Source organism: Loxodonta africana, chromosome 17, assembly GCF_030014295.1.
Source record: "Loxodonta africana isolate mLoxAfr1 chromosome 17, mLoxAfr1.hap2, whole genome shotgun sequence".
NCBI lineage: Eukaryota > Metazoa > Chordata > Mammalia > Proboscidea > Elephantidae > Loxodonta > Loxodonta africana.
In genome coordinates this window covers 72,764,241-72,777,607 of record NC_087358.1, presented here as the reverse complement: position 1 = coordinate 72,777,607, position 13,367 = coordinate 72,764,241, and the positions used below count along the sequence as shown (strand labels likewise).

Below are 13,367 nucleotides of genomic sequence, written 5' to 3'. Positions count from 1 at the left end.
CTGGGTAGATAGGTGAAGCTCAGGGAATATAGGGATGCATCTCAACTGTCATGGAGAAAGGAAACTGTCTTTTATTTTGTACAGTGGGGATTCATTGAAGTCTCTTTTCCTCTTAAAGTAGAAGTGAGAAGATTAGTTTTATAAATAAGATTCTGGCTACAGTGTAGGGAACACGGTAGAATGAGGCAAACAGAAAGCCCCTCACGAGTCCAGCGGAGTGACAGTGGAGTCCGCACTAAGGGGCCTGAGCAGGGATCAGCAGGAGCCATAACTGATAAGATGGGAACTGAGAAGCGAGGACTCTGAAGGTTTCAGCATGGAAAGATGTGACGCTTTATCCTAAGACAGAACCAGAAGGAGGAGCAGACTTGCGGGGAGGATGATAAGGTCGGGTTAGTGCAGTCGCACCTGAGATGCCTGTGGGGACCACTGAGGAGGCTGGTATGCTGCAGGAGAGTGAGGGAGAGGAAGAGTGTCAGGACAGAGGTCAAGGGACAGTGGGGCCACATCCCATAGGCCCTGTAGGCCACAGTAAGGGGTTTGTATTTTATTCTAAGTGTGACAGAAGCTCTGGAGGGCTTCAGATAGAGGAGTGGGGGGAGGGAGAGGCTGACTTACAGAGATCTGGCTGCGATATGGAAATTGTGAGGTGATGGCGGCGGTTCAGCGGCAGAATTCCTCCCTTACTGTGGTAGACTCGAGCTCAGTTCCCAGCCAATCCACCTCCTGTGCAGCTACCACCTGTCAGCGGGGGCTTGTGTGTTGCTGAGATGCTGAACAGGTTTCAGGGGAACTTCCAGACTAAGACAGACTAGGAAGAAAGGCCTGGCAATCTATTTTTGAAACTCAAGTGGTGAAAACCCTGTGGATCACAATGGTCCGATCCCCAACCAATCCTGGGGACTTGGCAGTGTTTTGCTTCATTTTGCATGAGGTTCCATGAGCTGGGGGCCAACTCCACAGCAGCTAACAAAAACAACAAAAGTGGAAGCAGGGGGACTAGTTAGAAGGACGTGTTAGACTTGAGGCCATGCTAGCCTCCCAGCCACGCAAAGATAGGGGACCTCTACCACATCACGGTGACTCTGCAGCTCCTGCAGCTCAGCTTCTGCCTTGGCCCTCCTGCCAGGGGCTTCCTTCGAGCCAGTGCCCGTGCCACCCCACTTGTGTCATATGGTGCTGGGGTTGTTTGCCTACCCTTCTGGCTCCTTCACTAAGCTAACTCCCCTACTCCTTCAGGGGCCCTGTCTATTGATGTATGTGGCTCTCCCAGCCTGAGAACTAGGTCAGAGCGGGCACTCAGTAAATGCCGTTCAGTGAGCAGAGAGCAGCATCCAGCCCCTTTCCCCAGTGCCCAGGAGGGCATGCTTCCCAAAGGGCAGTTGAATTCAGAATTTGTAGAATTAGTTATCTATGTCCTTGGCTGTCGCTGATACCTGGCTTCTGTTACAGGAGAATTTAAAACCTGCACAATTCTTTTCAGTGATGTGGTGACCTTCACTAGCATCTGTGCTGCCTGCGAACCTATTCAAATAGTGACTATGCTGAACTCCATGTACTCCAGGTTTGACAGGTTAACCAGCATCCACGGTGTCTACAAAGTAAGCGTTCTGTGCTGTGTGGGGCACTTCAGTGTGTGCAGGCAGGACAGGTACTTGAATGAAGTCTTCCTTTGCCTCTGTCTTTGCTGGTCCGGAGTTTGGTGTGTATATTTGCCAGGGTTCTCCAGAGAAACAGAACCCATATACATATATATAGGAGCCCTGGTGGCTCATGGTTAAGAGCTTGGCTATGAATCAAAAGGTGGGCAGTTCGAATCCACTTGCCACTCCTAGGAAACCCTATAGGGCAGTTCTACTCTGTCCCACAGGGTCACTGCGAGTTGGAATTGACTTGAGGGTTTTTTTTTTTTTTAAATATATGTGTGTGTGTGTGTGTATATATGTATATATATATATATACCCTGTGAGAAAGAGAGAACAGAGTCTTTGGGTGGTGCAGACAATTAATGCACTTGGCTGCTAACCAAAAGGTTAGAGATTTGAATTCACCCAGAGGCTCCTTGGAAGAATCCCCTAATGACCTGCTTCCCCCAAACTGGCTGTTGAAAACCATGTGGGGCACAGTTCTACTCTGACACACATGGGGTTGCCATGAGTCAGAGTCCACTGGATGACAATAGGTATGTATCTATATAACAGATATATATACATACATACACACATACATACACACACATATATATGTACACAGAGAAGGAGAGAGATTTTAAGGAATTGCTTCATGCAGTTGTGGGGCTGGCAAATCCAAAAGTCTGTAGGCCTGGCAGCAGGTGTCAAACTCTGGCAGGATTTCTATGCTCCAGTCTTGAGACAGGAAACCTCGGGTTCTCCAGGAAACTTCCATTTTTGCTCTGAAGGCCTTGAACCACTTAGATGAAGCCCATCCACATTATTAAGGCTCATATCCTTTACTTAGAATCAACTGGCTGTCAGTGTTAACCACATCAACAGAATACCTTCACAGCAAAATGTGGACCATTGTGGACCAAACCACTGAGCACCGCACCCTTGCCCAGTGACATGTAAAATTAACCATCACAGTGTGGGTGGGAGTGGGGTGAGGAGGAAAGGCTGAGAGGGGATTGGAGGTAGTTTAGGAATTTTGGGTTTGGGGAATCCTTATAAAGTATCCAGTGTTAAGATAGTGCTCTGCAGCCTTTGAATAGAAAACACTGTTTTCCCAGAAAATAGTTCTCCTACTCCTTCAGTTCAGCAGAAAGCTTAATCCAAGTGATATATTATTTCATATATAACATCATATGGCTACCCCGGGAGTTTCATCTTCTCTGGGTTTGTTTCCACCAAAAGCTGAAAGGCCTGTTGGCTCTCCATGGTTGCTTCCAGGGCCATTTTCCTTCCCACCGCCTCCCCCACCCCCAACCCTCATGCCCTAGCAAATAATCACAAATATTAATATGGTCTTTTTGTCAATATGGGAAATGACCAAAATATTTAGTGAAATGTTTAGCGCAATAAGGAAGGAAACCCCCCGGCTACCCGTTTTTCCTTACAGGTGGAAACCATAGGAGATGCTTATATGGTGGTTGGGGGCGTACCAGTGCCTGTTGGAAACCATGCTCAAAGAGTGGCTAATTTTGCATTGGGGATGAGAATTTCTGCAAGAGAGGTGGTGAATCCTGTTACCGGAGAGCCCATCCAGGTAGAGAGCGACTGGGTACTTTGCCGAATACCAAACATCTCACATAAAAAAGGATAATTCTGTTTATTACTCTGCTCAAATGGTTCAATGTTACAGTAATTAAAGTAGGCATTTTGTCCCAACTCTTATCTTACGTATGTTCCTAAGTAACAGAGATATTGCACTAAAGGTTAGAGATTCAAGTCCACCCAGAGGCACCTTAGAAGAAAAACCTGGTGATCTACTTCCAAAAATATCGGCCACTGGAAATCCTCCGGAGTACAGGTCCCCTCTGACACACACGGGATTGCCGTTCTGGAGCACAGGTCCCCTCTGACACACATGGGGTTGCCGTTCTGGAGCACAGGTCCCCTCTGACACACACGGGGTTGCCGTGTGTCAGACCAATTTGACGACAACTGGTTGAACAGAGGTATCAGTAAGGATAGCACTTCCTAAACGTCTCTTAGATTTCAGCAGAGGCGTGCGGAGGTCCTGATTTTCATGGGATTTGCTGCCAGCTTCCTTTGTCCATCGCTCAGGACAGTGCTGAGTCCCTCTCCGCGTTTACTTTGTACGGCTCAACTCTTTTGGGGAGCCAGATCATTTATAATCCCTGCTATGGTTCAAGCATTTCAACAAGTGGCTCAAATTTACTGAATAGCCAACTTTTCCCACTTAGTGCAATTGGGCATCCACCCGCTGTCTGACAGGTTCAGAACTCAGGCTGAGCTGTGAAACTGCCCGCAGCCAGCAGGGAGACACGGGGTGCCATAAGATATTCAGAATAGCCTTCCTCCCACCATGGGCCATTAGCTCAGACATCTGCTGCCTTTCTCACAGGAAGCTTCTCTTCCAAGTATAGAAGGCTGTTCACACTACAAAAGTTAGACAGTCTGGAGATGAAAAGCAGGTGTCCTTTTCTGGAACCCTGCTTAGCAGAAACCAAGCACCCTGAGGTGGAAGAGAGCAGTGTCTCTCTGCCTTTGACATCTAGACCCCCTCCCCTGCACACGCCAGTCAAAAATTCAAAATAATTAGCTGACTACACATAAATAAAGCCAATTCTAAGATGGAATATGATCTTTCCAAAGCATAGCTCCTTTCTGGGGGATTCTGAATATGTATTCATCTCACCCTCACCACAGTGGTTGAGAAGCTGAGAAACAGTGCAGATCCTAGCTACAGCGCCTACTGCAATATTCTAAGTCAGAGCTGGCTTCAGGTAAGCAAAATAACAAAGTGTCCACAAAGTTTGATAAACCAACGGCAGGATGAGGCAGTGGGGGTTCAGCGGCAGACTTCTGACCTTCCATGCGGGAGACCCAGGTTCGTTCCTGGCCAATGTACCTTAAGCAGGGCCACAATGTGTCTTTTAGCAGGGGCTTGCGTGTTGCTAAGGTGCTAAACAGGTTTCAGCAGGGCTTCCAGAATAAGACGGACTAGAAAGAAAGGCCTGATGATCTACTTTGGAAAAGCAGCCAATGGGGGCGGGTAGAATCAGAATGGGAAGTAATGAGGTAGTAGAAATGAGAAGGTCAGACAAGAGGTGAACATTTCCGTTAAAAGACTCTAATCTAAACCACCAAAGAAAAACTAATTGAAAATATATGGTTATGTAAATTTGCCCATTGCATTGGGTCAATCTGCTGTAAAAGACCTCTTTAGAGTGTTGCAAAGCAAAGGTGTCACCTGGAAGACTAAGGTGCTACTGACCCAAGCCATGGTGTTTTCAGTTGCCTCGTATGCATGCAAAAGCTGGACAATGAATAAGGAAGACCCAAGAAGAACTGATGCCTTTGAATTGTGGTGTTGGCAAAAAATATTGAAAATACCATGGATTGCCAAAAGAACAAATCTGCCTTGGAAGAAGTACAACCGGAATGCTCCTTGGAAGCAAGATAATGCCAAGACTATGTCTCATGTGCTTTGGACGTGTTATCAGGAGGGATCAGGCCCTGGGGAAGGACATCATGCTTGGTAAAGAATAGGGTCAGCGAAAAAGAGGAAGACCCTGAGTGATATGGATTGACACGGTGGCTCCAACAATGGGCTCAACCATAATGATTGTGAGAATGGCGCAGGACCAGGCAGCGTTTTGTTCTGTTGTACAAATGGTCTGTATGAGTTGGAACCAACTCGACAGCACCTAACAACAACAAATAGAAACAATACATATATGTGTGTTTATATTATATTTATATCTACATATTTGTATCTACATCTATACATATGAAATCTCTCCAGGTAAGAGGAGTAAGACTGAAACCAACCCACTGAAGAAGACTCAGTAAAAAAGAGTAGGGAAAGGGGCATGGCAACAAAGATCAAAATCATGCTACACTGCTAAGATTGAAAGCAAACAATGAATCCCTGGCTACTGTCATGGCAGATTTACCACGAACAAAGTAGGGACGGTAAGCACATGAAAAGATCTCGATGGTGCAATGGTTAAAGCATTCGCCTGCTGACCAAAAGGTCAGTGGTTTAAACCCACCAGCTACTTCGAGGGAGAAGATGTGCAGTCTGCTTCCGTAAAGAATTACAGCCTTAGAAACCCTGTGGGGCAGTTCTGTTCTGCCCTATAGGGTCCCGTGAGTTGGAATCGACTCAACAGCAAAGGGTTTGGTTTTGTTTTTAAGCACTTGAAAGTGTGTTTAACATCAATAGTCATCAGGGATAAGCAAATTAAAACCACAGTGAGTTATCATTTCGAATCTACCAGAAGAGGAATGCTGATGAGAATGTGGGACAACTGGAAGCTTCATATTGCTAATAGAAATGTAAAATGGCACACCTTTAGAAAATTAGTGGGCAGTTATTTATTTTTTGTGACGTTAAATATACATCTACCTTGTGACCCAGGAATTCCACTTCTGATAGTTACTTAAGAGAAATGAAAACATGTCCACAAAATGATCTGTACAGGGATGTTCACAGCAGCCTTGTTTATAACAGCCCAAACTGGAGCTAACCTAAATGTCCATGAAGAAGGGAATGGCTGAATAGATTGTGGTGTAGCCTTACAATGGAATACTGTTCAGCAACAAAAGAATGAACTACTGATACATGCGACAGTGTGAATGAACCTCAAAAACATTACGTCGAGTAAGTAAAGCCAGACACAAAACGGCATATACTATATATTCTCTTTATGTGACGCTCTAGAATAGGCAAATGAATCTTTTGTGAAAGAAACACGAAAGCAGTTTCCTCTCAGGCGAGGGACGGAGCTTAATTGCAAGGAGCACATGATAATTTCCTGAGGTCATGGAATTATTCTGTACTTTATTTTGGATGCTGGTTACAGGGATATATGAACTTGTTAGAACTCATGAAGCTAAACACCTAAAGACCTGTGTTTTAATTTCATGTAAATTATATCTCAATTTAAACATAAAAACCAAGAGTATTAGGTGGTCTATTCAGTGAGGTTCTCTCTTACAAATCAGAGTGGGGATCCACACTGGACCTGTCTTAGCAGGCGTCGTGGGGGACAAAATGCCCCGGTACTGCTTGTTTGGTGACACTGTGAACACAGCATCTAGGATGCAAAGTCATGGACTTCCCGACAAAGTGCACATCAGCCCCACGGCCTACAGGTAGCCTGCACTTAGGCTTGCTTCCCTATGTCGCTGGCTCCCTCCCTCCCTCCAGAACCTATGGAGTGCCTGCTCAGACAACAGCAGCCATGACCCGAGGGTAGGGGAGGAAACCCATGTGCGTTTCCTCCACTCCACCCTATACCCTGTGCTTTCCCTCCACTCCATGCTGTACGCAGACATTGTGTCTATCACTTAGCCTCTACTCTACCCTCATTTTGCTCTCAAGGAGCACACAGGCTAGTTCAGGAACTGGGAAATTATAACCCACAGGCCGAACCCAGCGTGATGCTTGCGTTCGTAAATAAAGTTTTATTGGTACACAGCCATACCTTTTTGTTTACAGATTGTCTATGTCCGATTTCGTGATACAACAGTAGTGTTGAGTAATGGTGAAAGAGACCATATCACCCTCAAAGCCTAAAATATTTACTATCTGGCTTTTCAGAAAAAGCTTACTGGCCCTTGGTTTAGTGGAAGAAGAAATATTCATAGATAATTATTTTAAAAGTGTGATAAGTACAATGATAGAGATGTGCATAAAACAATTCTTACTTGAGCACTCACTATAGACCACATTCTGTTCTGAATTTGTACGTTGTTAATTTGTTTATTGTTACAACAACTCTATGAAGGTGGAGCCTGGTGGCTCAGTGTTTAAGAGCTCAGATGCTAATCAAAAGGATGGCAGTTCAAATCTACCGGCTGCTCCTTGGAAACTCTATGAGGCAGTTCTACTCTGTACTGTAGGGTTGATATGAGTCGGAATTGACTCGACAGCAATGGGTTTGGTTTTCAGTTTGGTTTCTATGAAGGTAGATTCCATTATTACCCCTATTTACAGATGAGAGTCCCTTATAATTTTATGTAATTATGCCTTAATTTAGACATAAAAGCAAGAGTATTAGATGATCTCTAACATAAGAGTAGGATTTAGCCAAGATTGGGGGTGCTGCAAACAGTCAAGGTACTTGGCTGTTAATTGAAAGGTTGGTGCTTCAAGTCCACCCAGAGGTGCCTCAGAAGAAAGGCCTAGAGATCTACTTATGGAAGTTCAGCCACTGAAAACCCTATAGAGCGCAGTTCTACTCTGGCACACGTGGAGTCGCCATGAGTCGGAGTAGACCTGAAGGCAGCTGTTTTTTTTTCCCCCCATGGGAGCTCAGGGGACATGTGCCTAACCCAGTTAAGAAGGGCTTTGTGGAGAAGGAGATTCCTGAGCTGAATCTTCAACGGTGAGGAGTTCAAGAGTTGGATTCAGCCAAGAAGGGGATTTAGCCAAAAACAAGCAGCACAGATGGGCATAGAATATGTGGCGAGAACTACAAGCAATTTAGCTCTGTTGGAGCGAAAAACCTGAGGCAGAACGTGGTGAGAGAGTCGTGTGTGCTACACTGAAGGGCAGGGATTTACACCCAGGTGAGGAAAAGCCCCCAGGAACGTTAGACTGGAGACAAAGACGTGGTCAGAGTCCTGTTTTACACTAATCACTCCAAAGACACTGAGAAGGACAGATTTGAGGGCAAGGAATTAGAAAGGAAGACCTGTTAGGAGTTTAGTCTGACCCAGTACGTTGGTGGTGGGAATATAGGGGAGAGGTAATCAGCTAATCTTAGTAATCGTTAGAAATGAGGGTGAGAAAGAGGGAGGAGCCTCAGGTGTCCCCAGGTCTCCATCCTGGGTGACTGGGTGCCTGACTGATGGTATCTCTGAGATTGGACACAAAGAGGAATAGCCTGTTCACAGGGGCAGAGTTCACTTCTGGACATGCTGAATTCGAAGGAGCTCCAGAGCATCTAGGTAGAGGCACCATTAGATGGATGGATGACCTGTGGAGGGGAGTTGTAGAGTGGAGATACAGACTAAGAGTGAGCAATATAGAACCAGAACCAGTTACCATCGAGTCGGCTCTGATTCACGGTGAGTCCATGTGTGTCAGAGTAGAACTGTGCTCCACAGGGTTTTCATAGACTGATTTTTTGGGAAGTAAATCTCCAGGCCTTTCTTCTGAGGTGCCTCTGGATGGTCTCAAACCACCAACCTTTAGTTTAGCAGCTAAGTACATTAACCATTTGCACCGCTCAGAGACTCCGAGCAACATACAGGTGGTAATTAAAACCCTGAGCGTTGATGAGATCAGTGTGGGAAGAACAGAGGAAGTGAGTCTTGGAGTCTTGGGAGGGACCCAGATTTTGTGGCAGGTGGAGGAAGAGGAGCCCATGTAAGAGGCAGAGGAAGAAACAAAAGAACTGGGAGAGTTCAGGGTGAGAAGCCCCCTGTGGATGATGTTAACGAGGAGGAAATGAACAAAAATCTCAAACATGATAGCAAGGACTGAAAACATATTCAGGTTTTGGGGACATTACCAAAAGTGGTTACAGTAGGATGGTGGGAATAGACGCTGGAAAGGAAGAGTGAGCTTATATGGAATTGAAGCAGGAGGTAGTCAAGTGAGAATTATTTGCTTCTCTTTAGGGTGGAAGGACTTGAGCTTGCTAGCAGGCTGAGGGGAAGACACAAATGGAAAGAAGCTGACGATAAGAGAGGGAGGGGTGGCTAATGGAGCAAGGCCCAGAGGAGGAGGGAGGGGTGGGTCAGGAGCATGAGTGGGCACCCTGGAACAGAAGAAGGACACTTTATTCTCTGAGGTTGGGGGAAAGGGTGAATAAAACGTTGCAGGATCAAGTCTATGATTGCAATTTTATAGGTGAATGGGGTCACGAAGTAGAAGGCATGGCCAGCAGCTGGAGAGTCAGGGAGCAGATATCAAATGGAGGGGGAGGTGGGTGGTGGGAAGAGTGGAAAGTTGGCCAAAGACGAACGAAGGCTTGATGGAGTTCCAAGGCCCAGCTGAGGCAGGTGACCTTGAATGTGAGACATCACTAATGGTATGGTTCTGTGATATATCACCAACATCACTCAGCTGTCAGTATGGTAGATACACAAATAAACTATCCCACTGCTTGGTTGCTTTTCATGGCACCTTCCCTATGCTCTTCAGTGCCTTGGTAGCCGAAAATCATGGCAGAGAAAGCTGAGGTAGGTAGAGTGAGCAGGATGACAACTGCAGGGTACACTGGGTGTTTGGTGGAAGATGGAAAGAAGGGTGAAGATACCCAAGAAGCCTTCTGTTTTGGAACCATGTGGTCAGGTGCGCACAGGGCGCTGACAGCGCAGTGTGTGGAGATGTAAATGTGGCCTGTATGGGGATGTGTTGGAAGGAGGAAAGCTGGTGGTAGGGGTACAGGGTTGGATTGGGCCTGTTGTATTTCCCCCTGCCTTCAGCATCCCATTCACACCATGTGATGTTCATGCCTCTCTCCTCTCTCCCTGAGCCTCTTTGCCCTCAGCATGCCCTGGGTGGCGAAGTCCTCTCTTCTCCCCTGTGGTGTGTCTGCATCCCAGACTTCTCTTCCAACACCCTTTGCCTTGTTGCCAAATCTCTGATACCTAGTGCATTTCTTTCTCTGTGCAGAGCCCTGGAAAATCAAGGGTTTGAAATAATTGAGAGGGGCGAAATTGAAGTGAAAGGTAAAGGAAAAATGACCACATACTTTTTGATCCAGAACTTGAAGGCCACAGAGGATGACATCATGGGGAAGCCTAAAATCCGTCTGGATCACAAGGGTAAGCAAAAGAATGGGGTATTCTTTCTGTTAACAACATCAGGCGTGTTAACTGCCAGGCAGCTACTTGCCCTTTGGTTAAAAAACAACAGCAACCAGTTGCCAGTGAGTCAACTCTAACTCGTGGTGATCCCATGTGTGTTAGAGCAGAACTGCCCTCCACAAGGTTTTCAATGAATGATTTTTCAAAAGTAAATTACCAGCCAGGCCTTTCTTCTGAGGTGCCTCTGAGTGAACTCGAACCTCCAACCTTTTAGTTAGGAGCTGAGTGCATTAGCTGTTTGTACCACCCAGTGGCTCTACATCTGGATAAGCTACTGAGAAGTGGTTCAACCATTTTGCCCCGAACACTCGTCTTTGTATACTGAATACTACGATGTCCCAGATTTTTAGATAGGGTCGCTATGAGTCGGAATCAACTTGATGGCAGTGGGTTTGGGGTTTTTTTGGTTAAATTGTGCTGATGGACCCAGACTAAAGGGTACCTGATGGGTTAGCTTTTGAGGCTGTTCTCTGGTCAAGAAAGGATCTTTCTCCATCAACTCTACTGCCTCAGGGGATGATTTCAGAATGCTCCCTCTGCTCCTCAGCCTCAGAGAAGGCTCCAGAACAGGTTTTCCTCACACGCTGGACCTTCCATGTGGGAAACGATTTGCCGTGGCGTCAACTCTCACTCATGGCGCCCCCTGTGTCAGAGTAGAATTGCCCCCCCATAGGGTTTTCAACGACTGCTTTTTCAGAAACCCAAAAGAACAAAATTCTTAACACATTTGGTTCCAGTAATGATTAGAGGGTGGGAGTTTAGGGTAAAATGACCCAGTGCTTAGCTGGCCCACGGTGTTCAAAACAAGAAGCTGGAATCCACACCAGAGCCCCCATCAGCTGCAAGGCCGATCCATCCACATGCTCAGGGCCCCTGGTCAAGAGGGTAATAACTGACCTGAAGGGGAAGCCCTGTACCAGGAGACAAACCTTTCTGAACCCTCATGCACACTCGAGAAGGAGAGCCATTCCTTCTGACAAGAGCTAATCTTTAGCCACTCCCGGAGCCCCCGGAGGAAAGTCTGGAAGTCCAGAGGCCCCTCATTTGCATAGCACATACGTGCAGGAAGTCTCTGTGGAGCACATGTGTTTTAGTTACTATTTTAAAAGTGGCGCGACACTGCACACAGACGTAGGTGTTTGAAGAAACCTTTTAAAGTCATTCACAATGCCCTTGTCTCAAGAATGTCTTTCCCTAGTATCCCTGTGAGCTATGACTGATTTGGCTACATTTTACTGATGGAGACACTGAGATAGAAAGATATAAATAAAAGCTAGAAATAAAGCTGACAAATAAACACCAGGAGCCACCCTCGTTAGAGTTTTAACCGTTGATGAATTTCTAGAGCAGTCTCTGGGCACCCCACCTACCAACACCGTCCCTCCCTTCCCAACATGCACCACACATCCTACAGCCGGGTTGCTAGTTTTCTCAGAAGAGAGGAGTAACCAAACATTTTTCTTTTCTTTGTTGTCAGAAATGGACAAAGTAAAGGGAGGAGGGGGTTGTTGTGCCACGTGGTCAAGGAAGAGAGGAAGGCAGGGCTGGAGACATTGGCGCGATGACAGGGCAGAGTCGTGCTCAGAAGACGTGCCTAACACAAGTCCGGGACTGCTTTCTACCGTTCACCCTGCAGGTGGTTCCTAAACTTTCCAGTTTGAGAAGCACTATTCTAGAACGTGGCCGGGGCACGTTCAGTTCTGAGCTGGGAGAGAAGAACACAAATGTAGTATAGGTTAAGTTAGAGTGCCTCCATTTCCCCAAGACCCTAAACAGTGCTCCTGTGCAAACTAAGGGAAAGGTGATCTGTGGGGAGCAGGTAGCCCCCAGCGCAGCTGATCGACTTATAATAGAGGAAACGCATCCCTTACTTTGGGCTGATGCAGCCCCCAGCCGACCCTTACCAGGTGCCTCTGTGCAGTGGAACCTCACAACCCTACGTGCGGCCCCAAGGAGGGAGGGTTCCAGGCTCCTTTTCTGCATAAGAGAGCCTTGTTTCCCACTTCTACACATTTCCCGCACCCCATTCCCCATCAGGCTGTGGATTCCCAGTTGTGAGCCTCAGCTCTCAGGATCTGGAGTTTTGGTGTCATTGCGCCTGCCTCTCAGAGACCTGCCCTTCCCATCTCCCCTGGAGCTCAGGGCTGGGGACTCCAGCAGGCTGGGGAAGGCCAGGGACTCTCAGGGAGCCCCAAGTCCTCAAACGGCTTCCCAAGTGCCGTGAGAACGTGAGCCCATCACCTGGGCCAGCCCTCGACGCCATTAACCTGGAGCCACGGAATTTTCCCAGGGACCATTGCTGTCTCCCACACAGCCAAACTGCACTTCTCAAAGCCAGTGACAGAGGAGGAGAGATACGGAAACACTATTATGTATGTGGGAGTCCCTGAGCAGCATAAATGCGTAAGTGCTCAACCACTAACCGAGCGGCTGGCGATTGGAACCCACCTAGAGGTACCTCAGAAGAAAGTTCGGACAGTCTGCTTCCAGAAGGGCACGGCCTTGAAAACCCTTCGGAGCACATTCCTACTTTGCGACACATGGGGTTGCTGTGAGTCAGAAGTGATTTGAGAACAAGTGAGTTTTTAATTTTTTCCTTGGTGTCATGTATATTAATATTGTTGTTGTTGGTAGCTGCCTTGGCATTGGCTCCCGACTCATGGTGACCCCAAGAACAATGGAACAAAACACTGCCCGCGCCTACACCATCCCAATGATCAGTTGTGAACTGAACCATTGTGATCACGGAGCTTTCATTGGCTGATTTTTGGAAGGAGTTCACCAGGCCTTTGTTCCTAGTCCATCTTAGTCTGGAAGCTCGGCTGAAACCTGCTCAGCAAATTCTCTTCCCAGTTTTGCTTCTTTCCTCCCACAGAATACACATGCTGGCTTTTT

At 46.9% G+C, this 13,367-nt stretch overlaps 1 protein-coding gene across 1 annotated transcript in view; it reads left to right on the top strand.

Moving 5' to 3' along the window:
- Window positions 1-12,704, top strand: part of LOC100676051 (guanylate cyclase soluble subunit beta-2-like) — a 43,232-nt gene extending 30,528 nt beyond the window's left edge. Inside the window, exons 9-13 of the mRNA XM_023551228.1 lie at window positions 1,453-1,601; window positions 3,076-3,229; window positions 6,656-6,803; window positions 10,279-10,447; window positions 12,582-12,704. Of these exons, the coding sequence (XP_023406996.1) occupies window positions 1,453-1,601; window positions 3,076-3,229; window positions 6,656-6,803; window positions 10,279-10,447; window positions 12,582-12,704 (743 nt within the window). The remainder of the gene's footprint in view (window positions 1-1,452; window positions 1,602-3,075; window positions 3,230-6,655; window positions 6,804-10,278; window positions 10,448-12,581) is intronic.
- The last annotated feature ends 663 nt before the right edge of the window (window positions 12,705-13,367 follow it).